Source organism: Oncorhynchus nerka, linkage group LG6, assembly GCF_034236695.1.
Source record: "Oncorhynchus nerka isolate Pitt River linkage group LG6, Oner_Uvic_2.0, whole genome shotgun sequence".
Lineage (NCBI taxonomy): Eukaryota > Metazoa > Chordata > Actinopteri > Salmoniformes > Salmonidae > Oncorhynchus > Oncorhynchus nerka.
The window spans coordinates 81,858,263-81,883,812 of NC_088401.1; the positions used below are offsets into that span (position 1 = coordinate 81,858,263).

Genomic DNA, 25,550 nt, shown 5'->3' on the forward strand with positions numbered 1-25,550 from the left:
GTCACGTGACCCCGCCGAACCGTCAGCATAATGAAAACACCACGTACCCAGCTATAACAAATACTCTTGAGTCATTCTCAGAGTTATTTTTATTACAATAACACCTTAAAAATACATTCAAAGTCAAGTTTTGTATCGAATTTAACAATGGAGCTAAGAAAACTGTTTTTATCGAAGATAAATGTATTACATAATCAAATGTAGCCTACTACAAGTAGGCATACTATTATGTTACATAAAATGTAACTTTAAGTAAAACACAGTACAACACACACAGTTGATCCTCCACCCGTGGCCACTGTCATATCCTGGAGGGTCCGGCATCCTGGTTATTGCAGGTTTCCTGATGTTTTTGTAACGCCCTCGCCTTCTTTGGGAGGCAGTGGATCCACCAACTTGTTGTGCACATGCATCATCCCTGTAGGAGAAATAACAATAGGTCAAGTGAGTTAGATTTCCACTTCATTCACAATTCTGTTTTTAATTGAAGAAAATAATGTATTCCTCCCGGGCCAATAATAAAACAAAACACAATGAATTTGAAAACTGTTGAAGCACTTGTTCATAAAGCCATGCACGCAGCACAATCATGGAATGAACTGTGAGGACCAAGTCCTTTTAGTAAGGAAGTAGACCCTCACCTTGGAAGTACTTGACAGTTTTAACCCTCAGTTCCTGGGTAGCATCCTCGTCACAAACAAACACAGTCTGAGGGTGCTGCTGAAAGGCCGACACCGTCCACATGTGGTTCACCCCTTCCTCTATGGCCTTGTACAGGGCAAACGCTTTGTGTACTCCCGTGATGAGAATCATGACCTGGAGACATTAAGGAGAAATGATCATCATCAGCATCCTATAAACTGTTATTACATGGTTATAGATTGTCATTACATTCTTATAGACTAGTATTACATTGTTACAACAAAGAAGCAGTAAAATGACATCATAAGCCAATGTGTAACAGCCTCATTATATAATAATTGAATAAGTATAGGAGCTGTAAAGGGACCAGTTCTCCATGAAAAGATGAGTTACAAGAGAAGACAGACCAGAAACATAAAGCAGAGACAGACATCTTGAAATCAGCTCTTAACCTCTCTGGCGTCCATGACAGTGGCCACTCCCACAGTCAGAGCCATGGTGGGTACTTTAGACAGATCTCCGTCAAAGAAGCGTGCGTTGGCCAGGATGGTGTCCTGAGCCAGGGTCTTCACTCTGGTCCTGGACAATAGACTGGAGCCTGGCTCGTTGAAGGCAATGTGGCCATCCGGTCCAATACCTAACAGACAGGGTGGGTTACATTTGTTGGATTTTGGTATTGACGTTTCAAAGTCTGTTGTTTTCTGAACTGGTTTGTGCTTGTGGTGTGTATTTTTTACATAATGACCCTTAATACATTATAACCCTTAATACATAAGTATTCAGACCCTTTACTCAGGACTTTGTTGAAGCACCTTTGGCAGTGATTACAACCTCGAGTCTTATTGGGTATGATGCTACAAGCTTGGCACACCTGTATTTGGGGAGTTTTTCCCACTCCTCTCTGCAGATCCTCCCAAGCTCTGTCATGTTGGATGGGGAGGGTCCAATCACAGCTATTTTCAGGTCTCTCCAGAGACGTTAGATCGGGTTCAAGTGCAGGGTCTGGCTGGGCCACTCAAGGATATTCAGAGACTTGTCCCGAAGCCACTCCTGCGTTGTCTTGGCTGTGTGCTTAGGGTCGTTGTCCTGTTGGAAGGTGAACCTTCTCCCCAGTCTGAGGTCCTGAGTGCACTGGAGAAGGTTTTCATCAAGGGTCTCGCTGTACTTTGCTCTGTTCATCTTTCCCTCGATTCTGACTAGACTCCCAGTCCCTGCCGCTGAAAAATATCCCCACAGCATGATGCTGCCACCACCGTGCTACACCATAGAGATGATGCCAGACGTGGCATTTGGCATTCAGACTAAAGAGTTGAATCTTGGTTTCATCCGTCCAGAGAATCTTGTTTCTCATGGTCTGAGAGTCTTTAGGTGCCTTTTGGCAAACTCCAAGTGGGCTGCCATGTGTCTTTTACTGATGAATGGCTTCCGTCTGGCCACTCTACCATAAAGGTCTGATTGGTGGAGTGATGCAGAGATGGTTGTCCTTCTGGAAGGATCTCCCATCGCCACAGAGGAACTCTGGATCTCTGTCAGAGTGACCATCGGGTTCGTGGTCACCTCCCTGACCACGGCCCTTCTCCCCTGATTGCTTAGTTTGGCTGGGTGACCAGCTCTAGGAAGAGTCTTGGTGGTTCCAAACTTCTTCCATTTAAGAATGATGGAGGCCACTTTGTTCGCTGGGACCTTCAATGCTGCAGACATTTTTTGGTACCCTTCCCAAGATCTGTGCCTCAACACAATCCTGTCTCGGAGCTCTAAGGACAATTCCTTTGACCTCATGGCTTGGTTTTTGCTATGACATGCACTGTCAACTGTGGGACCTTACAGTGCATTCGGGAAGTATTCAGACCCCTTAACCTTTTCCACTCTTTGTTACATTACAGATTTATTCTAAAATATATTATTTATTTATTTTTTACCTCTAATCTACACACAATACCCCATAATGACAAAGCAAAAAAACGTTTTTATAAATTTTAGTATGGCTTGGTTTTTGCTATGACATGCACTGTCAACTGTGGGACCTTCTATAGACAGGTGTGTGCCTTTCCAAATCATATCCAATCAATTGATTTTACCACAGGTGGACTCCAATCAAGTTGTAGAAACATCTCAAGGACGATCAATGGAAACAGGATGCATTTGAGCTCAATTTAGAGTCTCATGTCAAAGGGTCTGAAAACTTATGTAAATAAGGTATATATATATATATATATAAATAAATTTGCACGCATTTCTAAAAACCTGTTTTTGATTTGTCATTATGGGGTATTGTGTTTAAATTGATGAGAGAGAAAAAAATGATTTAATCAATTTTAGAATAAAGCTGTAAAGTAACATTTGGAAAAAGTCAAGGGGCCTGAATACTTTCCGAATGCACTGTATAACAGAGTAAATATAATAAATATACTTAATACCATCGTATCAATATCCTCCCTCCCTCCCTCCCTACTGACCTCCAACAAAGAGGTCAATTCCTCCAGCTGCTTTGATCTCCTCCTCAAAGGAATCACACTCCTCTACAAGATTGGTAGCGTTGCCATCCAGAATATGGGTGTTCTCCGATTTGATGTCAATGTGCTTGAAGAGATTATTCCACATGAAGGAATGGTAGCTCTCTGGGTGATCCCTAGGAATACCTGCATGATTTTAAAAGCAGTAATCACAGTTTTGTATGGCTTCTCATGCTGTGAAGAATGTTGATACTGTATGGTGTAGAAATAGGTGAAATAGAGAAGTATTGTAAAGGTGAAGCGTACCCACATACTCGTCCATGTTGAACGTTTTGACATACTTGAAAGAGATCTCTCCTTTCTTATAAAACTCAATCAGCTTCTTATAGCATCCCAGAGGAGTACCTCCTGGGGTGTACATTGGGGGATAAATTGTTATTTTCAACAAAATACCTCTAGTTTTACACGTCAAATACATCTATGTTAATGTCTTTATGTAGACACATTTGAAGTATGATTATTATGATTGCACCATTGCCTGTACAATGGAAAGGAAGCCCTGTAGAATCAACAGATCGCTTACCTGTGGGGAGTCCTAGAATGAAGAATCTGTCTGGTCCAGGGTTGAAGCGAAGGATTTTATTCCTGATGTACTTGGCAGCCCACTCACCAACTTGGTCATAATCATTCAGGATGATCAGCTTCATGGTCCTAAATTAAAAGCTTTAAAATCACAGCCAAACTTGGATGGTGAATACAGATGTTAGTGTATCAGAAGGAACAGATCTTGAAGCAATATTTGTTCTCCACCAAAACAAGCAGACTTCAGACCCATAAAATGAGGACTTGCAGCAGGAAGACGTACTAAAGTATCCCTACCCGAATTAACGGGGGAAGTAGACCAAATCAAACTATACGAAAATGCATTGAAGAGCTCTTTGAATTAAATGCAAATGTTGAATCCACTGTACTTGAAAACGATATCATGCATATCCAAAATCGGCCGCTGATGACGTTTGTACTAGCGTCTTACTTTGTGCATTAAGTAAATTAAAAACAAACGCATTGATCAACTTACCGCATCCGCCTTTCCGCTTTAAAATACTTTGTTTAAGAAAGCAGGAACCTCTGTCATATGACTGACGCAGCTGCAGACACGAGGAAGAGGCGGGCGGAGTTCTTGCTGGAAGCCTCGATTACAGATTGAGGAACGCTGAATGTTTAACGGGATGAATAGGCAGGCCTTCTTTTCAAATTAAATTGTATTGGTCGCACACATATTTAGCAGATGCTATTGCGGATGTAGGGAAACGCTTGCGTTCCTAGCTCCAACAGTGCAGTAGAATCTAACAATTCACAATACACACAAATCAAAAAGTTAAATTATGGAATTAATATATAAATATTAGTACGAGCAATGTCGGAGTTTCATAGACTAAAATACAGCGAAATAGAATACAGTGTAAACATGGAATGAGTAAAGCAGTGTGTTTATTAAATTATATAGGGGAGCAGCCTCTAAGGTGCAGGGTTGAGTAACTGGGTGGTAGCCAGAGCAGGTTTTAGATATAACTGTACAATTACTTATAATTAAAGTAGCGTATTATACTGAATAACTGCAGTCGTTATTTGACAGATGAGTGATACCTTTTTCATTGCGTTTATGCATTGGTAACGTTTAAGAAATCAGGGGGGAGAAAAAATAATTCTCTAGATATCCATACATCGTCCAAATATAGGCCAGGCCGGTAGATGGCGATATTGAAACGACTCAATATCGCCATCTGCCGGCCTTTGGGCTTGTCAAAATATAGCCTGAGAACGAAACGGCATTCCTCTAAAATGCTCAAATAAGGGCTACATGAAGCAATTTTCAATAACTTTATTAAAACCAAATTGCAACAATGACCCGGAACAGTTGGAGCACACAACAGAAACACCATCATGCAGCGCTCATCGTAACAGGCTTATTGCAGTTGGCTTCTTTACATTTTATATCAGCAATAAAATAATGGGCATGCTATTGGCAGCAGAAATACACCATCATTTTCATCAGGTACTTGGGGTAAATGTGCCGAAATTACAGTATGCCGCCTGCATTGACATGTGGAGTGGAGTGAATGGCAACATCTGAAATGGCACCCTATTCCCTATATAGTGCACTACTTTTTACCAGGGCCAAATGGCACCCTATTCCCTATATAGTGCACTACTTTTGACCAGGGCCATATGGACACTGGTCAAACGTAGTGCACTATATAGTAAATAGGGAGCCATTTCAGACAAAGCCAAAATAGTTGACACTCCACTAGTAGCTCTGAGCTGCGTCTCAATCCCATCACCTTGCCTCCTTCCCTTGCTGCCTAGGTTGATTCCTTCCTTATCTCAACAGATCTGACAAAATAGATAAGACATGAGCAATGTGCTACAATACTGTAGTTAATATATCCAGCATGCCTTTTGGTAGACCATTCAGGTAGAGGTTGTTTTCCCCCCCCCATAATGCTTAGTTGAACTCATCTATCCAGTCCTATCAGGTCTGAAAGGGGAAGGTGACAAGGAAACATGAAAGGAGACACTTTTCAGATGAACACACAGCCCCTGGGAGATGAGACACTGGTTGCGGTCTGTGTCCGCTTAGTCAAGGTCCATGCCAGGTCTAGGTTCCGTGGATTCCGTGGAGGGGGGGTTGCCTGTGCTGTCGGCGGTCCCCTTCTCGGTACCCTCTGCTGGGGCTTTCTCCTGGCCGCTGACTGGTCCATTCTGCTCCCCTGCCTTGTTGTCTTTAGGCAGCTCCACCTTGGGCTTGGGCTTGGTCACGATGGGGTTGCAGGAAGAGTACAGCTCCTATTGAGAGGAAATAGTAGGAAGAGTGAAAGTTACAAATAACTGTGCAAGTGTAGCCGATGTGAAATGGCTAGCTAGTTAGCGGTGGTGCGCGCTGGTAGCGTTTCAATCGGTGACGTCACTCGTTAGCCAGCGCTACCTGCAGTTAGCCAGCGCTACCTGCAGTTAGCCAGCGCTACCTGCAGTTAGCCAGCGCTACCTGCAGTTAGCCAGCGCTACCTGCAGTTAGCCAGCGCTACCTGCAGTTAGCCAGCGCTACCTGCAGTTAGCCAGCGCTACCTGCAGTTAGCCAGCGGTAAAGGAATTGTTAGCAGTACTGTAGTTAGTTGTAAGTTACCAGTACTGTAGGTAGTCAGCAGTACTGTAGGTAGTTAGCAGTACTGTAGGTAGTTAGCAGTACTGTAGGTAGTTGTAAGTTACCAGTACTATAGGTAGTCAGCAGTACTGTAGTTAGTTGTAAATTACCAGTACTGTAGGTAGTCAGCAGTACTGTAGGTAGTTAGTCCCACCTTAGTCTTGTCCTGTATCTCTCGGACTCTAACAGCAGGCTCCACAGTCAAGCTCAGTTTACTCTGCTGGTTCATCTTGCTGTTCAGCCAGATCATGGCTTCGTTCACCATCTTATCCACCTTGTTGATCTCTTCCTGGTCCAGATGGTCATACTGCTCCTCCTGGGGAATGGAAAGATAAGCAAAGGAACCGTGTAATATACAGTGCATTCTGAAAGTATTCAGACCATTTGATTCATTACATATTTTGTATATAGGGGCAGCGGTGCCCTGGGTGCATAGGGGCAGCGGTGCCCTGGGTGCATAGGGGCAACGGTGCCCTGGGTGCATAGGGGCAGCGGTGCCCTGGGTGCATAGGGGCAGCGGTGCCCTGGGTGCATAGGGGCAGCGGTGCCCTGGGTGCATAGGGGCAGCGGTGCCCTGGGTGTATAGGGGCAGCGGTGCCCTGGGTGTATAGGGGCAGCGGTGCCCTGGGTGTATAGGGGCAGCGGTGCCCTGGGTGTATAGGGGCAGCGGTGCCCTGGCTGTATAGGGGCAGCGGTGCCCTGGGTGTATAGGGGCAGCGGTGCCCTGGGTGTATAGGGGCAGCGGTGCCCTGGGTGTATAGGGGCAGCGGTGCCCTGGGTGTATAGGGGCAGCGGTGCCCTGGGTGTATAGGGGCAGCGGTGCCCTGGGTGTATAGGGGCAGCGGTGCCCTGGGTGTATAGGGGCAGCGGTGCCCTGGGTGTATAGGGCAGCGGTGCCCTGGGTGTATAGGGGCAGCGGTGCCCTGGGTGCATAGGGGCAGCGGTGCCCTGGGTGCATAGGGGCAGCGGTGCCCTGGGTGCATAGGGCAGCGGTACCCTGGGTGTATAGGGCAGCGGTGCCCTGGGTGTATAGGGGCAGCGGTGCCCTGGGTGTATAGGGGCAGCGGTGCCCTGGGTGTATAGGGCAGCGGTGCCCTGGGTGTATAGGGGCAGCGGTGCCCTGGGTGTATAGGGGCAGCGGTGCCCTGGGTGTATAGGGGCAGCGGTGCCCTGGGTGTATAGGGGCAGCGGTACCTTGGGTGTATAGGGGCAGCGGTGCCCTGGGTGTATAGGGACAGCGGTACCCTGGGTGTATAGGGGCAGCGGTACCCTGGGTGTATAGGGGCAGCGGTGCCCTGGGTGTATAGGGGCAGCGGTGCCCTGGGTGTATAGGGGCAGCGGTGCCCTGGGTGTATAGGGGCAGCGGTGCCCTGGGTGTATAGGGGCAGCGGTGCCCTGGGTGTATAGGGGCAGCGGTGCCCTGGGTGTATAGGGGCAGCGGTGCCCTGGGTGTATAGGGGCAGCGGTACCCTGGGTGTATAGGGGCAGCGGTGCCCTGGGTGTATAGGGACAGCGGTACCCTGGGTGTATAGGGGCAGCGGTGCCCTGGGTGTATAGGGACAGCGGTACCCTGGGTGTATAGGGACAGCGGTACCCTGGGTGTATAGGGGCAGCGGTACCCTGGGTGTATAGGGGCAGCGGTGCCCTGGGTGTATAGGGGCAGCGGTGCCCTGGGTGTATAGGGACAGCGGTGCCCTGGGTGTATAGGGACAGCGGTACCCTGGGTGTATAGGGGCAGCGGTACCCTGGGTGTATAGGGGCAGCGGTGCCCTGGGTGTATAGGGGCAGCGGTGCCCTGGGTGTATAGGGACAGCGGTACCCTGGGTGTATAGGGGCAGCGGTACCCTGGGTGTATAGGGCAGCGGTGCCCTGGGTGTATAGGGCAGCGGTGCCCTGGGTGTATAGGGACAGCGGTACCCTGGGTGTATAGGGACAGCGGTACCCTGGGTGTATAGGGACAGCGGTACCCTGGGTGTATAGGGACAGCGGTGCCCTGGGTGTATAGGGGCAGCGGTACCCTGGGTGTATAGGGACAGCGGTGCCCTGGGTGTATAGGGACAGCGGTACCCTGGGTGTATAGGGACAGCGGTACCCTGGGTGTATAGGGACAGCGGTGCCCTGGGTGTATAGGGGCAGCGGTACCCTGGGTGTATAGGGACAGCGGTGCCCTGGGTGTATAGGGACAGCGGTACCCTGGGTGTATAGGGACAGCGGTACCCTGGGTGTATAGGGACAGCGGTACCCTGGGTGTATAGGGACAGCGGTACCCTGGGTGTATAGGGGCAGCGGTGCCCTGGGTGTATAGGGACAGCGGTACCCTGGGTGTATAGGGACAGCGGTACCCTGGGTGTATAGGGACAGCGGTACCCTGGGTGTATAGGGGCAGCGGTGCCCTGGGTGTATAGGGGCAGCGGTGCCCTGGGTGTATAGGGGCAGCGGTGCCCTGGGTGTATAGGGGCAGCGGTACCCTGGGTGTATAGGGGCAGCGGTACCCTGGGTGTATAGGGACAGCGGTACCTTGGTTTTATAAGCTTCAATGATCTTCATGTACATCTGGATCTGTTTCCCCATGTCATCGAAGGCTCTGGGTCTTTCCTCAGACTCCATGTACCTCTCCTGGATAGGCTGGCCCAGTTTCTGCAGACAGCAGACAACACTTACGTCAGAAACACTAGATAATCCAACCTGTTTGAACTAGAATGAGGAGGAAACTAGTCATTTTCATAGCAATTAAAATCATTTTTCAAACTTTGGTGAAGCTACTTTCATCCGATTGTCGAAATATAACAGACATTTGCGGAACACACAATTGACTTGGCAGGACTTTTACTCAATGACAATTAAAAACTAACATTTTATGTGAGAAGTAGTCTTTGGTCTGAAGCTGAAAAAGGAAATTTCACATGAGTACAGTGCCTACTCCACCCACGCTCTACCAAGGTTTTCCAGCACACAGATTTGACCGACTACAGTAGCTATGTTGGTATATTGTACTTCAAACAATGTGTTTGCCGATTGCTTAGCATCCAAACATTGTAAAAACAGAGTAGGTAACGTTGGCTAGCTACCTAGCTAATCAAAATATATATGTTTGCATTTGTTAATTAACCTCAACTCGTTTATATGGTGGTATTTAAGCTATCTATCAGTAGCCTAGTTTTGTTCTTAGCTACTTCTTATGACTGACAGCCTGTTGCAGGCAGCAGCAGCTGGGTTGTTGCCGAGCAACAGACTTCCTCAACCCTGTTAGATAAAACTCGGCTGGAAATGTTAGCATTGTCAGAAATGCTACAAAAAAAAGGTAGCACATCGTTGGTGCACGGAAATGTTCACATGAGAGAGATACATTATGTAATAAAGTCAATCCGACAATATTTTAAGACCAATGTTCACTTTACGGACGCTATAGTCTCGTTTTTTTTTATTTTACAAGTCAGTTAAGAACAAATTCTTATTTTCAATGACAGCCTAGGAACAGTGGGTTAACTGCCTTGTTCAGGGGCAGAACGACAGATTTTTACCTCGTCAGCTCGGGGATTCGATCTTGCAACCTTCCGGTCACATATGCGGTGACCTCACCCATTACAACCAGCATGTCCAGAGATAAAACCTCTCTCATCATCACCCAGTGCCTGGGCTTACCTCCGCCATACCCGCACCCCACCATACCCCTGTCTGCGCATTATGCCCTGAATATATTCTACCATGCCCAGAAACCTGCTCCTCTTATTCTCTGTCCCCAACGCTCTAGGCGACCAGTTTTGATAGCCTTTTTGCCGCACCCTCATACTACTCCTTCTCTGTTCCGCGGGTGATGTGGAGGTAAACCCAGGCCCTGCATGTCCCCAGGCACCCTCATTTGTTGACTTCTGTGATCGAAAAAGCCTTGGTTTCATGCATGTCAACATCAGAAGCCTCCTCCCTAAGTTTGTTTTACTCACTGCTTTAGCACACTCTGCTAACCCCGATGTCCTTGCCGTGTCTGAATCCTGGCTCAGGAAGGCCACCAAAAATTCAGAGATTTCCATACCCAACTATAACATCTTCCGTCAAGATAGAACTGCCAAAGGGGGAGGAGTTGCAGTCTACTGCAGAGATAGCCTGCAAAGTAATGTCATACTTTCCAGGTCCATACCCAAACAGTTCGAACTACTAATTCTGAAAATTACTCTCCAGAAATAAGTCTCTCACTGTTGCCGCCTGCTACCGACCCCCCTCAGCTCCCAGCTGTGCCCTGGACACCATTTGCGAACTGATTGCCCCCCATCTAGCTTCAGAGTTTGTTCTGTTAGGTGCCCTAAACTGGGATATGCTTAACACCCCGGCAGTCCTACAATCTAAGCTAGATGCCCTCAATCTCACACAAATCATCAAGGAACCCACCAGGTACAACCCTAACTCTGTAAGCAAGGGCACCCTCATAGACGTCATCCTGACCAACTGGCCCTCCAAATACACCTCCGCTGTCTTCAACCAGGATCTCAGCGACCACTGCCTCATTGCCTGTATCCGCTACGGTGCCGCAGTCAAACGACCACCCCTCATCACTGTCAAACGCTCCCTAAAACACTTCTGTGAGCAGGCCTTTCTAATCGACCTGGCCCGGGTATCCTGGAAGGACATTGACCTCATCCCGTCAGTTGAGGATGCCTGGTCATTCTTTAAGAGTAACTTCCTCACCATTTTAGATAAGCATGCTCCGTTCAAAAAATGCAGAACTAAGAACAGATATAGCCCTTGGTTCACTCCAGACCTGACTGCCCTCGACCAGCACAAAAACATCCTGTGGCGGACTGCAATAGCATCGAACAGTCCCCGCGATATGCAACTGTTCAGGGAAGTCAGGAACCAATACACGCAGTCAGTCAGGAAAGCTAAGGCCAGCTTCTTCAGGAAGAAGTTTGCATCCTGTAGCTCCAACTCCAAAAAGTTATGGGACACTGTGAAGTCCATGGAGAACAAACAAGAGCACCTCCTCCCAGCTGCCCACTGCACTGAGGCTAGGGAACACGGTCACCACCGACAAATCCATGATTATCGAAAACTTCAACAAGCATTTCTCAACAGCTGGCCATGCCTTCCGCCTGGCTACTCCTACCTCGGCCAACAGCTCCGGCCCCCCCGCAGCTCCTCGCCCAAGCCTCTCCAGGTTCTCCTTTACCCAAATCCAGATAGCAGATGTTCTGAAGGAGCTGCAAAACCTGGACCCGTATAAATCAGCAGGGCTTGACAATCTGGACCCTCTATTTCTGAAACTATCCGCCGCCATTGTCGCCACCCCTATTACCAGCCTGTTCAACCTCTCTTTCATATCGTCTGAGATCCCCAAGGATTGGAAAGCTGCCGCAGTCATCCCCCTCTTCAAAGGGGGAGACACCCTGGATCCAAACTGTTACAGACCTATATCCATTCTGCCCTGCCTATCTAAGGTCTTCGAAAGCCAAGTCAACAAACAGGTCACTGACCATCTCGAATCCCACCGTACCTTCTCCGCTGTGCAATCTGGTTTCCGAGCCGGTCACAGGTGCACCTCAGCCACACTCAAGGTACTAAACGACATCATAACCGCCATCGATAAAAGACAGTACTGTGCAGCCGTCTTCATCGACCTTGCCAAGGCTTTCGACTCTGTCAATCACCATATTCTTATCGGCAGACTCAGTAGCCTCGGTTTTTCGGATGACTGCCTTGCCTGGTTCACCAATTACTTTGCAGACAGAGTTCAGTGTGTCAATCGGAGGGCATGTTGTCCGGTCCTCTGGCAGTCTCTATGGGGGTGCCACAGGGTTCAATTCTCGGGCCGACTCTTTTCTCTGTATATATCAATGATGTTGCTCTTGCTGCGGGCGATTCCCTGATCCACCTCTACGCAGACGACACCATTCTATATACTTTCGGCCCGTCATTGGACAGTGTGCTATCTAACCTCCAAACGAGCTTCAATGCCATACAACACTCCTTCCGTGGCCTCCAACTGCTCTTAAACGCTAGTAAAACCAAATGCATGCTTTTCAACCGATCGCTGCCTGCACCCGCATGCCCGACTAGCATCACCACACTGGATGGTTCCGACCTTGAATATGTGGACACCTATAAGTACCTAGGTGTCTGGCTAGACTGCAAACTCTCCTTCCAGACCCATATCAAACATCTCCAATCGAAAATCAAATCAAGAGTCGGCTTTCTATTCCGCAACAAAGCCTCCTTCACTCACGCTGCCAAGCTTACCCTAGTAAAACTGACTATCCTACCGATCCTCGACTTCGGCGATGTCATCTACAAAATTGCTTCCAACACTCTACTCAGCAAACTGGATGCAGTTTATCACAGTGCCATCCGTTTTGTCACTAAAGCACCTTGTACTACCCACCACTGCGACTTGTATGCTCTAGTCGGCTGGCCCACATATTCGTCGCCAGACCCACTGGCTCCAGGTCATCTACAAGGCCATGCTAGGTAAAGCTCTGCCTTATCTCAGTTCACTGGTCACGATGGCAACACCCATCCGTAGCACGCGCTCCAGCAGGTGTATCTCACTGATCATCCCTAAAGCCAACACCTCATTCGGCCGCCTTTCGTTCCAGTACTCTGCTGCCTGTGACTGGAACGAATTGCAAAAATCGCTGAAGTTGGAGACTTTTATCTCCCTCACCAACTTCAAACATCAGCTATCTGAGCAGCTAACCGATCGCTGCAGCTGTACATAATCTATTGGTAAACAGCCCACCCATTTTCACCTACCTCATCCCCACAGTTTTTATTTATTTACTTTTCTGCACACCAATATCTCTACCTGTACATGACCATCTGATCATTTATCACTCCAGTGTTAATCTGCAATATTGTAATTATTCGCCTACCTCCTCATGCCTTTTGCACACATTGTATATAGACTGCCCATTTTTTTCTACTGTGTTATTGACTTGTTAATTGTTTACTCCATGTGTAACTCTGTGTTGTCTGTTCACACTGCTATGCTTTATCTTGGCCAGGTCGCAGTTGCAAATGAGAACTTGTTCTCAACTAGCTTACCTGGTTAAATAAAGGTGTTCTCAACTAGCTTACCTGGTTAAATAAAGGTGAAATAAAATAAAATAAAAAACTAGTCCAACACTCTTAAATCGGACGTCTAGGATTTGAGCTAGGTAGGCGCAGAAAATACTCTGAAAACTCAATTGCTAACGACCCTGTAAAAAAAAATCCGGTATGTGGTTCTTGGTTAACGGCCGGAAGGCTCATGGCGAGAGGCAAGGGAGTGTGTTGTTGATGACAAATCAACTTGATTGGAGGTACACGTCGGTGTCATACTGGCTTAGATATGATGGTAGGGAGATTTTAATTTAACACTGAGCTTCAAACAATGCATGCTGAAAGCATTACCTGGGACTAATTAGGGTGTGGGAGACTGTACCACAGTGACAGTGTAGAACACTAAGCTTTACCTGGGACTAATTAGGGTGTGGGAGACTGTACCACAGTGACAGTGTAGAACACTAAGCTTTACCTGGGACTAATTAGGGTGTGGGAGACTGTACCACAGTGACAGTGTAGAACACTAAGCTTTACCTGGGACTAATTAGGGTGTGGGAGACTGTACCACAGTGACAGTGTAGAACACTAAGCTTTACCTGGGACTAATTAGGGTGTGGGAGACTGTACCACAGTGACAGTGTAGAACACTAAGCTTTACCTGGGACTAATTAGGGTGTGGGAGACTGTACCACAGTGACAGTGTAGAACACTAAGCTTTACCTGGGACTAATTAGGGTGTGGGAGACTGTACCACAGTGACAGTGTAGAACACTAAGCTTTACCTGGGACTAATTAGGGTGTGGGAGACTGTACCACAGTGACAGTGTAGAACACTAAGCTTTACCTGGGACTAATTAGGGTGTGGGAGACTGTACCACAGTGACAGTGTAGAACACTAAGCTTTACCTGGGACTAATTAGGGTGTGGGAGACTGTACCACAGTGACAGTGTAGAACACTAAGCTTTACCTGGGACTAATTAGGGTGTGGGAGACTGTACCACAGTGACAGTGTAGAACACTAAGCTTTACCTGGGACTAATTAGGGTGTGGGAGACTGTACCACAGTGACAGTGTAGAACACTAAGCTTTACCTTCAGCACGGACAGTTTATCGATGTACTGTTGTTTAGGTTGGTCCTCTCCGTCTTCATACAGCCAGTTCTCTGTGTCCTCCAGTTGTAAAGACAGGATATCCCGGTCCTACACCACAGTCAAAACACAGCCAAAACACAGGCATTAACATTCAGTTAAGGACAGGGTATCCCATCATACACCACAGTCAAAACACAGCCAAAACACAGGCATTAACATTCAGTTAAGGACAGGGTATCCCATCCTACACCACAGTCAAAACACAGCCAAAACACAGGCATTAACATTCAGTTAAGGACAGGGTATCCCATCCTACACCACAGTCAAAACACAGGCATTAACATTCAGTTAAGGACAGGGTATCCCATCCTACACCACAGTCAAAACACAGCCAAAACACAGGCATTAACATTCAGTTAAGGACAGGGTATCCCATCCTACACCACAGTCAAAACACAGGCATTAACATTCAGTTAAGGACAGGGTATCCCATCCTACACCACAGTCAAAACACAGCCAAAACACAGGCATTAACATTCAGTTAAGGACAGGGTATCCCATCCTACACCACAGTCAAAACACAGGCATTAACATTCAGTTAAGGACAGGGTATCCCATCATACACCACAGTCAAAACACAGCCAAAACACAGGCATTAACATTCAGTTAAGGACAGGGTATCCCATCCTACACCACAGTCAAAACACAGCCAAAACACAGGCATTAACATTCAGTTAAGGACAGGGTATCCCATCCTACACCACAGTCAAAACACAGCCAAAACACAGGCATTAACATTCAGTTAAGGACAGGGTATCCCATCCTACACCACAGTCAAAACACAGCCAAAACACAGGCATTAACATTCAGTTAAGGACAGGGTATCCCATCCTACACCACAGTCAAAACACAGGCATTAACATTCAGTTAAGGACAGGGTATCCCATCCTACACCACAGTCAAAACACAGCCAAAACACAGGCATTAACATTCAGTTAAGGACAGGGTATCCCATCATACACCACAGTCAAAACACAGCCAAAACACAGGCATTAACATTCAGTTAAGGACAGGGTATCCCATCATACACCACAGTCAAAACACAGGCATTAACATTCAGTTAAGGACAGGGTATCCCATCCTACACCACAGTCAAAACACAGCCAAAACACAGGCATTAACATTCAGTTAAGGACAGGGTATCCCATCCTACACCACAGTCAAAACACAGGCATTAACATTCAGTTAAGGACAGGGTATCCCATCCTACACCACAGTCAAAACACAGCCAAAACACAGGCATTAACATTCAGTTAAGGACAGGGTATCCCATCCTACACCACAGTCAAAACACAGGCATTAACATTCAGTTAAGGACAGGGTATCCCATCATACACCACAGTCAAAACACAGCCAAAACACAGGCATTAACATTCAGTTAAGGACAGGGTATCCCATCCTACACCACAGTCAAAACACAGCCAAAACACAGGCATTAACATTCAGTTAAGGACAGGGTATCCCATCCTACACCACAGTCAAAACACAGCCAAAACACAGGCATTAACATTCAGTTAAGGACAGGGTATCCCATCCTACACCACAGTCAAAACACAGCCAAAACACAGGCATTAACATTCAGTTAAGGACAGGGTATCCCATCCTACACCACAGTCAAAACACAGGCATTAACATTCAGTTAAGGACAGGGTATCCCATCCTACACCACAGTCAAAACACAGCCAAAACACAGGCATTAACATTCAGTTAAGGACAGGGTATCCCATCATACACCACAGTCAAAACACAGCCAAAACACAGGCATTAACATTCAGTTAAGGACAGGGTATCCCATCATACACCACAGTCAAAACACAGCCAAAACACAGGCATTAACATTCAGTTAAGGACAGGGTATCCCATCATACACCACAGTCAAAACACAGCCAAAACACAGGCATTAACATTCAGTTAAGGACAGGGTATCCCATCATACACCACAGTCAAAACACAGCCAAAACACAGGCATTAACATTCAGTTAAGGACAGGGTATCCCATCATACACCACAGTCAAAACACAGTCAAAACACAGGCATTAACATTCAGTTAAGGACAGGGTATCCCATCATACACCACAGTCAAGACACAGGCATTAACATTCAGTTAAGGACAGGGTATCCCATCCTACAACAATCAAATTCAACATACTGTTATTAACATACAGTACGCAATGGATGACATTGAAACATATTACAAAGAATACAATTCTGATAGACAGTATTATAAAGTCCTTTATATATCTTGTTGCTAATGGGATACTTCAGGATTTTGGCAAAGAAGTCATTTATCTACTTCCATGAGTTCATCTGACTGTAGGGAAGTAGTGACAGGGCTTAATTGACAAAGTCCCAAAGTATCCCTTTAAGAAACCTGCTGGGTGTTTCATGGGCAGCTAATGTCAGACACAGTACTCACAGCTTCACTGACCAAGTCCCAAAGTATCCCTTTAAGAAACCTGCTGGGTGTTTCATGGGCAGCTAATGTCAGACACAGTACTCACAGCTTCACTGACCAAGTCCCAAAGTATCCCTTTAAGAAACCTGCTGGGTGTTTCATGGGCAGCTAATGTCAGACACAGTACTCACAGCTTCACTGACCAAGTCCCAAAGTATCCCTTTAAGAAACCTGCTGGGTGTTTCGTGGGCAGCTAATGTCAGACAGAATTGAAAGTACCACAGAAAGCCACAGTACTCACAGCTTCACTGACGAATTTCTCCAGCCTGCCGTGAAGTTTGTCCCTCATGTCGTACACATACTCCTCCACGTAGTTCTTAGCGTCGTTCCTCTCCTTCTCCAGCTTGTCCTGCATGATCATTTTACCCTGTTGAAACCAGACAAAATCAACCACTTCCAGTTACCACAGAACACCCTTTAAGCACGACTCAAAACAGAGAGATACATGTCAAATACAAGTATATAGAAACAGCCGGAAGAATACAGAACAGAACAGACAGATAACAAAGAGAGGATAGCAGTGAGAGAGGATAGCAGTGAGAGAGGATAGCAGTGAGAGAGGATAGCAGTGAGAGGATAGCAGTGAGAGAGGATAGCAGTGAGAGAGGATAGCAGTAGGAAGAAACACAACAGCTGAACAAAAAAACCATCCAGCGATGTCCGATTGAATTACCTCATTTTCTACAAAGAGGTTGAGCATGTCGACGGCCAGCTCCCACTGAGGGCTGTTCTCGATGGGAAGCTCCAAGACTTTTGTCTTAACTTTGGGCTTCTTGGCCTGGGGAGGCAGGTCAGACTTCTTCTCTGTCTTACTCTCCTCTGGGGAGGTCTGGGGGGAGAGAGGAGTGGGAAACAGCATCATTAAGACCAAATATCCATAAAGTAGTGCCCTTCACTCCCGGTGAGCGTTTTTCAGCCTGCCCCTGAGATGGGTTTGTTCTGTCTGGTCGTTGGCAAGACAACACAAACTGACCTGGGACCAGGCTACTTGCTTTTGTCTAAGTCTGTACAAACTGCAGTCCTCCGGGACAGAAAGTGCAGAATGCTACCATAAACGTTTCAATCATAGATGTCAAATGTGTCATATGCAATATAACCTCCATCTCCTCATTCTCCGGCGGCGTCTTCTTCTCCTCTTCTGCCTCTTTCTGTCCATCTCCTTGTGCCTTAGTCTCATCCTGGTCAGTCTGCATGTTGCCCTGCAGAGAGCGCAGGTCACTTCATTAACGCCACATCTCTGCCCAATGATTGGACAGACACACTTCCAGATAGTAATGCCATCAAAATACACTACTATATCTAACTGAATCCCCTCTTCCAAAAGGTTGTGTGGTTTAATAGCGCATTTGTAGGCCTAGCTTTCATTGGACTTTCATTGGAAAGTTAATTGTAATTGTCTGTGTAGTGAATATTGAATAAGACACTTTGGTTTAAAAAATTTAAAAATTTAAAAAAGGCGACAAAATGTGAATGAATATGTTTGTTAACAATCACCTCTTCCTCCTTCTCTTCCTCTTTCTCTGGTGTTGCCTGCTGTTCTGTGTCCATGGGCTCCTCTCCTTCCTCGGTCTTCTGGACCTCCACCAGCGAGGCTGAGGAGACGCTGAAGATGCCGTGGATGTTGACCCTCACCTTCACCTTGACCTTGGAGCTCTCCCCAGATGCCTGGGGCACCACCTTCTGGATCACAAACTGACCTATAGGAGAGGACACAGGAAATAAAAGGTGGTCATGGCACATAGTCGGTACATGTGACAGGAAATGCTGATGACAAACTGGGCTATAATGTATTGTCCCCTTACGGGGAAACTTACATTACTGACACTTGACAAAAACAGTTATAAACAACAACAAAAAATGTATACAAATATCAATGGGCAAGTCAATGATAAGCTTCATACTGCAAACTGTAGTCAACAGGCCATTGCTGCTATGATGCATAACTGAATACGTTTCTATAGAAGACACTGTTGGCAGACAGAAAAGGACCCACAGGAGCGTTGTTCATAGTGGAGTAAACGCTGTGTACATACCTATGGTGGGGTCGGGGTACGGCAGCTCTTTGGGGGTGTTGTAGTAGGCTTCCAGAGAGAACGGCTCCCTCCGGTAGAAAGTCAACACTTTAGAGAAGGGCGCAGCATGGTTCTTTGGGAATACCTCGCAATCGCTACAATGAACAACACACATAACAGTCTAGTTTACTAGCAGTAAAATAACTACAATGGACAACACACATAACAGTCTAGTTTACTAGCAGTAAAATAACTACAATGAACAACACACATAACAGTCTAGTTTACGAGCAGTAAAATAACTACAATGGACAACACATAACAGTCTAGTTTACGAGCACTAAAATAACTACAACGGACAACACACAACAGTCTAGTTAGCACTAAAATAACTACAATGGACAACACATAACAGTCTAGTTTACTAGCACTAAAATAACTACAACGGACAACACACAACAGTCTAGTTTACTAGCACTAAAATAACTACAATGGACAACACATAACAGTCTAGTTTACTAGCACTAAAATAACTACAATGGACAACACACAACAGTCTAGTTAGCACTAAAATAACTACAACGGACAACACACAACAGTCTAGTTAGCACTAAAATAACTACAATGAAGCTATCACACACAAAAAATAATCTATAAATCAAGGTGATAATAAATCCAGATAGGTATTGTAGTTTACCTCAAGCCTTCCTCTGCAGCAGAGTTCCATTTCAGAGAGATTGGGTAAGCAACTGCATCTGTGATGGAGAACTCACGCACTTTGAAAGCAGGGGACAGGATTGCACACTGAGGAGGCAGACAGGGGATATTCTTAGCAGCGAGGCAAACCATTATTCCATCACCATACTCCAGTAGAAATCAACAACAATGAATTAGGTCTTACTGGTAACAATGATATCTATAAACGTTGTAATCCCGATCATTACTACATAGTATAGTAGCAGAAGCGTTTGGAGGCTAAGTTTCCTTTTCTAATTTGCTGAGCAAATCCTGGAAGTCCAAAAGGTCATGTTAAGGTCAGGAGGGGGGGAAACAGAGATCATCAGACCTGCAGGGCACATCCTCTGGCCACGGCCTCATCAGCATTCAGGGTGGTGCTCAGCTCCTTTCCAAAGAATCTACTGATCCTCTCTTTGACAGACGGGATACGGGAGGCCCCGCCCACTATTTCCACCGCATAGATGTCCTCCTTCTTCAGTTCTGATTGGACAGGAATCAGGAAGGCACCAATCAGAACTGACAGTCACTGACATAACTCAAAACTATAAAGACAATACTCAATGCCTACACAGATAATGCTCAATTGTAATGCTATATGCAAACCTACGATACTCACTGGCTTGCTCCATCAGGTTGTGCAGTGGTGCCTCCACTCTGCCCAGAACGTCAGCACACATCTCCTCAAACTGAACCCTAGAGGAAATACACATACAGATGTAGGACCTTAATTTGATCACCCTGTTGCAACCTCTTGCACAGCAGGAAATACAAAGGTGTAGTGTATAAAAGGTTTTAAAAGGCTCCTAAAGAGTTTGGAATTTTCACCTAAAAATGTCACACTTGATTTCCCCTAAATAATAATCTATCAAACCCTGCGCCAAAATGTCCATTAATTACAAATGTTGCTGCAAGATTATTTTCCTGCTGTGAGAAACTGGTCAAATAAGATCCTACATATGTGTATGCATCATCAACATGCCATTTCTCTGATAAAACTTCCAGATGTCAAGGACCACCATGCGTTCTATGGTGTCACTATACTTACAATAATACACTGAACAACAGTATACAGTATTTCTCTCAAATGTTGTGCACAAATTGGTTTACATCCCTCCTTTGACGAGAATCTATCCACCTGACAGATGTGGCATATCAAGAAGCTGAATAAATGGCATGATCATGACACAGGTGCACCTTGTGCTGGGGATAATAAAAGGCCAATCTAAAATGTGCAGTTTTGTCACAACACAACGCCACAGATGCCTCATGTTTTTGGGGAGCGTGCAATTGGCATGCTGACTGCAGGAATGTCCACCAGAGCTGTTGCCAAAGAATTGAATGTTCATATCTCTACCATAAGCCGCCTCCAACGTCGTTTTAGAGAATTTGGCAGTACAACCAACCGGCCTCACAACCGCAGACCATGTGTATGACGTCGTGTGGGCGAGCGGTTTGCTGATGTCAACGTGGTGAACAGAGTGTCCCATGGTGGCGGTGGGGTTATGGTATGTACAGGCATAAACTATGGACAATGAACACAATTGTATTTTATCGATAGCAATTTGCATGCACAAAAATACCGTGATGAGATCCTGAGGCCCATTGTGAGACCCATTTCTTTTAAGGTATCTGTGACCAACAGACTCATATCTGTATTCCCAGTCATGTGAAATCCATCGATTAGGGCCTAATACATTTATTTCAATTCACTGATTTCCTTATGAACTGTAAGTCGCTAAACTCTTTGAAATTGTTTCATGTTGCATTTATATTTTTGTTCAGCACAACTTCGTCATGTGGTCATTGCACCACAGACCAAAATAAGGACTCCTCTAATAGATCATGAAAGACCTGTTTATATCAAGGACCACGGCCTTGCATTCCGAGGTGTTCAGTTGAGATAACAATCTCATAGACCCACAAAACACTATACCTGTTGAGTTTTCCAGAGACGTCAATGTCGTTCATAAAGCACTCGATGTTGAGGGGCAGGTCTGAGGAGTTAGCGCTCATCAGCTTCTTGAGTTTCTCACACTCCTGGTAGAGCCTAACCAGAGCCCTGGGCTTGGTCTTCACGTCCAGCTTGTACTTCTTCCCAAACTCCTCACAGAAATGTCTCACCAGCATCTCGTCAAAGTCCTTCCCGCCCAGCTCTGGGTCGCAGGCCGTCGCAAGAACCTGAGGGAAAAGAAAATGGTATTAAAAAAACATGAATATGAGCAAAAACAAATTATTATTTTTCCTGAGCCCATGTGACCTGGCCAGATCAACTCTAGGCACTAGAGCACTTGTTTTGTTGAATAGCCAAAAGGTTATTGAAGTTGTCTGTAAATTCTTTGTGGACATTTCAGTTTTCAATAAAAACGGTTATTTTGTAGAATCAGCATGACCCCCATAGCCTCCTCTGTCTCCTGATTAAAGACACCTACCTTCAGCTTGCCCTTGTTGAAGGCACAGACAGAGGTCTGGTATCCAGAGTGTCCAATGTCTACAAACACCACAATCCTGGGCTTCTCCTCTGGAGCAGGGAGGTCCTGCTTATAGATTCCATACGCCAACGCCACTAGACGGAAGATATGCATAATCATTCTTTATTATGAAAGAGCAAATCACCTTAATATTAAATAATAAGGTGTGGTTGAGTTAAATAGCTACAGTAACTCTGTTAGGGGTCAACACAGGTCTCTCTCTCTATACCTGCAGTTGTCTCATTCATCAGCCTCAGACAGTTGAGTCCAGCGATCTGTGCTGCGTCCACCACTGATCTCCTCTCGGTGTCCGTGTAGTAGCAGGGGACCTGGGGAGGATGATACAGGCTGTGATTAGCCAGCAGCCTAGAAACTCAATTCAAAATTGTTTTTCCACATCCGGTATTTTAGTCATGTGACCAAATTCCTGGTCCTTCTAGTAAAGTGTAGCGCCCAGTGCACACTAGCACGCTGCAGATTGATACTCACAGAGACCACGCAGTCAGCCACAGGTTTCTTCAGTGCATGCTCAGCTGTCTCCTTCATCTTGGTCAGAAGCATGGCAGTGACCTGCTCAATGCTGAACACCTTCTCCTCCTCCATGTACATCACCTAAAGGACACACAGACACCAGTTGTCATCGTAAATGATTGCTTTTGGGGTTCACACAGGTAGAGTACAATACAGAATAACACGTGAAAATATTATACGACAAAGACAGACAGATAGACAACCAATATCTATGTTGATTACAGATTAGATTTGGATGATGAGTAATCCCTCTCTCCATTAAGCCTACTCATGTATTCCCCAGCTTTTTAAGGAGAACTAATCGTCACTGTTATCTCTCCTTACCTTGATGCCAGTGGTGCCCGAAGGCATCTGCGCTAAGTCGTAAACAAGGCTGGATTTCAAACGCTGGATGTACGGATCAGAAAAAGCCCGGCCATGAAATCTCTTGAACCCTTGGACTGTGTTCTTGCAGTTTGTGACGACCTGATTTGGGATTAGCAGGGAAATGATGCTGCATTATGATGCTGCATTATGCAAAAATAAATAATTATCTCACATTAAAAAGTTACTTAATGATGTGATACCTAATGAAACAGGAGAAATCAAATTATGAAATAGCTTAAATCCCCAATCAAAAACTTTAGATATAAAAGACTGGCTAGATTGAACCTGTGGTTTTATTTGGGGTCCTTTGAGGGCATGAATGCATAATTATTATCTTCTGTTTTTAATAGTTCCATCAGGTAATCAAATATTGGCCTGATTATGAAATCCCTATTTCTATGCATAAGCAGAAAACCATATAACTTGCTAGAAGATTCATACCCTCAATGTGTCACCAGTCAAATAAATAATCAAGTAGAGGGCGTCCTCTATTAAAACATACCTGGCTTTTTGCAGCTGCACCAATAGATCGATTCCGTGGTCCAAATGACACACATGCTCTGAAAGAATGACAGCGGAATAAACAGCAGTAAAACACTCAGTTTTCACCGGGCTTTCCGTAATAAGATAACAGCGCGAGCTAAGATAAAACACAGTTGTATTAAATTGCCCATCTAAATGCGTTTTATTACCTGGCTAGTAATACAGAGCAGTATACAAATGATTCCTATGAACAAGTCCATTGATGTCGAGAGATTGCAGGCCTCCTCCCAGTCATGCGTCCATTCATACTTCATTAAAACAAATGACCCCCCCATTGTTTTCGAAAACACTCAAGATGTTACGTGGGGAATGTAAGTTAAGGTATCACAAGTCAAATGCCGTAACGTTTAATTGGTCAAATAGCTAACAGAGTAGAAGGATTGCTCGTTTTTACAAGTCATGGGTGGATCTCTCCAGTTAGCAATAACATGAACATGCTGTGTTGCAACGCGGCTCGGCTAATGTTAGCCGGCTGGCGCACCTCCCTTGTCCGTCTTGCTGCCAAGGCCACACAATGTGTTCCAATCCCTCTAGTTTCTCAATCACTTTAGGAGAAACTAGTTCAAAATTACAATACACACCATATAAACCACACACATATAAGTGTCACTTACGGTGTACATCGATCGCTGTATTCATTGGCTACAGTTTCTATTCCTCCGGCTCTAGCTACCGCAACATAGCAGTTCAGAAACCCGACGTCGAATCCTACCACAGACATCTTCGCAAAATGTTACTTAATAAACAGATAATACTATGGAAAAGCACAAAGTAGGCTTACAGTTAATTCCCTAAATAGGACAGACCAGACCGCAAACTGAATGTACGTTCTGGTTTAATTCATTATCCCCACCCTAGTTCCATGAAAATGCAACTGAGTGCGCTACTTGCCGGCAAATCGTTGATGCCTTCGAACAAGCTCACTTTCTACACCTCAACTTGATAGATTTCAGTATAAAAGTCCCATGATGATGATTGCGCAAGTCTCGAAAACCAGACACTAGGGCCAAAGCATTTGAAAATTGTTGGAAGCAACGCGGATGTCTACAGAGACCAGCACAAGAACGGCATGTTCATGTTAGACTACATGACCAAAAGTATGTGGACACGTGCTCGTCGATCATTTCATTCCAAACTCTTGGGCATTAATATGGAGTTGCATCCCCCCTTTGCTGCTATAACAGCCTCCACTCTTCTGGGAAGGATTTCCACTAGATTTTGGAACATTGCTGTGGGGACTTTCTTCCATTCAGCCACAAGAGCATTAGTGAGGTTGGGCACTGACGTTGGGCGATTAGGCCTGGCTCGCAGTCTGCTTTCCAATTCATCCCAAAGGTGTTCGATGGGGTTGAGGTCAGGGCTCTGTGAAGGCCATTCAAGTTCTTCCAAACCGATCTCAACAAACCATTTCTGTAAGGACCTCGCTTTGTGCACTGGGGCATTGTCATGCTGAAACAGAAAAGGGCCTTCCCCAAACTGTTGCTACAAAGTTGAAAGCACAGAATCATCTAGAATGTCATTGTATGCTGTAGAGTTCAGATTTCCCTTCACTGGAACTATGGGGCCTGAACCATGAAAAACAGCCCCAGACCATTATTCCTCCTCCAAACTTTAGTTGGCACTATGCATTCGAGCAGGTAGTGTTCTGACATATTTCAGTAAGGCCATTCTACTGTCAATGTTTGTCTGTAGTTTGCATGGCTGTGTGCGACTTCATACACCTGTCAGCAACGAGCTGAAATAGCCAAATCCACTAATATGAATGTGTGTCCACATATATATATATATGGATTAATTATATGGACCATTCTGGATCATTTTGTGACTAATTATTCAAAGGTACAATATGTATTGAATTAGATTATTTTGTATGGTTAATTTAACTCAGGAAATACTCAATCATTCTTGAAAGGTGTTATCGTAGTCTAGAACCATAATGACATTAAACTTGTTTCT

The 25,550-nt window shown here is 45.6% G+C and overlaps 2 protein-coding genes across 5 annotated transcripts; both read right to left on the reverse strand.

Moving 5' to 3' along the window:
• Nucleotides 1-54: 54 nt before the first annotated feature.
• LOC115125896 (glucosamine-6-phosphate isomerase 1-like) lies at nt 55-4,277 on the reverse strand. The gene is made up of 7 exons (XM_029655479.2): nt 4,174-4,277; nt 3,679-3,818; nt 3,402-3,503; nt 3,099-3,281; nt 1,095-1,279; nt 642-816; nt 55-418 (listed from the first exon to the last, which is right to left on the reverse strand). The coding sequence occupies exons 2-7, from the start codon at nt 3,800-3,802 to the stop codon at nt 330-332; spliced, it is 858 nt and encodes a 285-aa protein (XP_029511339.1). The 5' UTR covers nt 3,803-3,818; nt 4,174-4,277; the 3' UTR covers nt 55-329.
• Nucleotides 4,278-4,962: 685 nt separating this feature from the next.
• LOC115125698 (heat shock 70 kDa protein 4-like) lies at nt 4,963-24,509 on the reverse strand. 4 transcript variants are annotated; one of them, XM_065019936.1, is made up of 19 exons: nt 24,209-24,509; nt 23,554-23,611; nt 23,010-23,150; nt 22,644-22,766; nt 22,384-22,483; nt 22,116-22,249; nt 21,620-21,864; nt 20,303-20,379; nt 20,015-20,166; nt 19,646-19,752; nt 18,970-19,103; nt 18,431-18,633; nt 18,034-18,123; nt 17,610-17,765; nt 17,178-17,303; nt 14,422-14,529; nt 8,815-8,934; nt 6,452-6,613; nt 4,963-5,942 (listed from the first exon to the last, which is right to left on the reverse strand). In XM_065019936.1, exons 1-19 carry the CDS (start codon nt 24,313-24,315, stop codon nt 5,733-5,735), a joined length of 2,553 nt encoding a protein of 850 aa, XP_064876008.1. In that variant the 5' UTR covers nt 24,316-24,509; the 3' UTR covers nt 4,963-5,732. The 4 variants fall into 4 exon arrangements, with proteins under 4 accessions (XP_064876008.1, XP_064876006.1, XP_064876007.1 ...); XM_065019934.1 differs by having other exon boundaries at nt 18,034-18,135; XM_065019935.1 differs by having other exon boundaries at nt 20,294-20,379.
• Between the last annotated feature and the right edge of the window lie 1,041 nt (nt 24,510-25,550).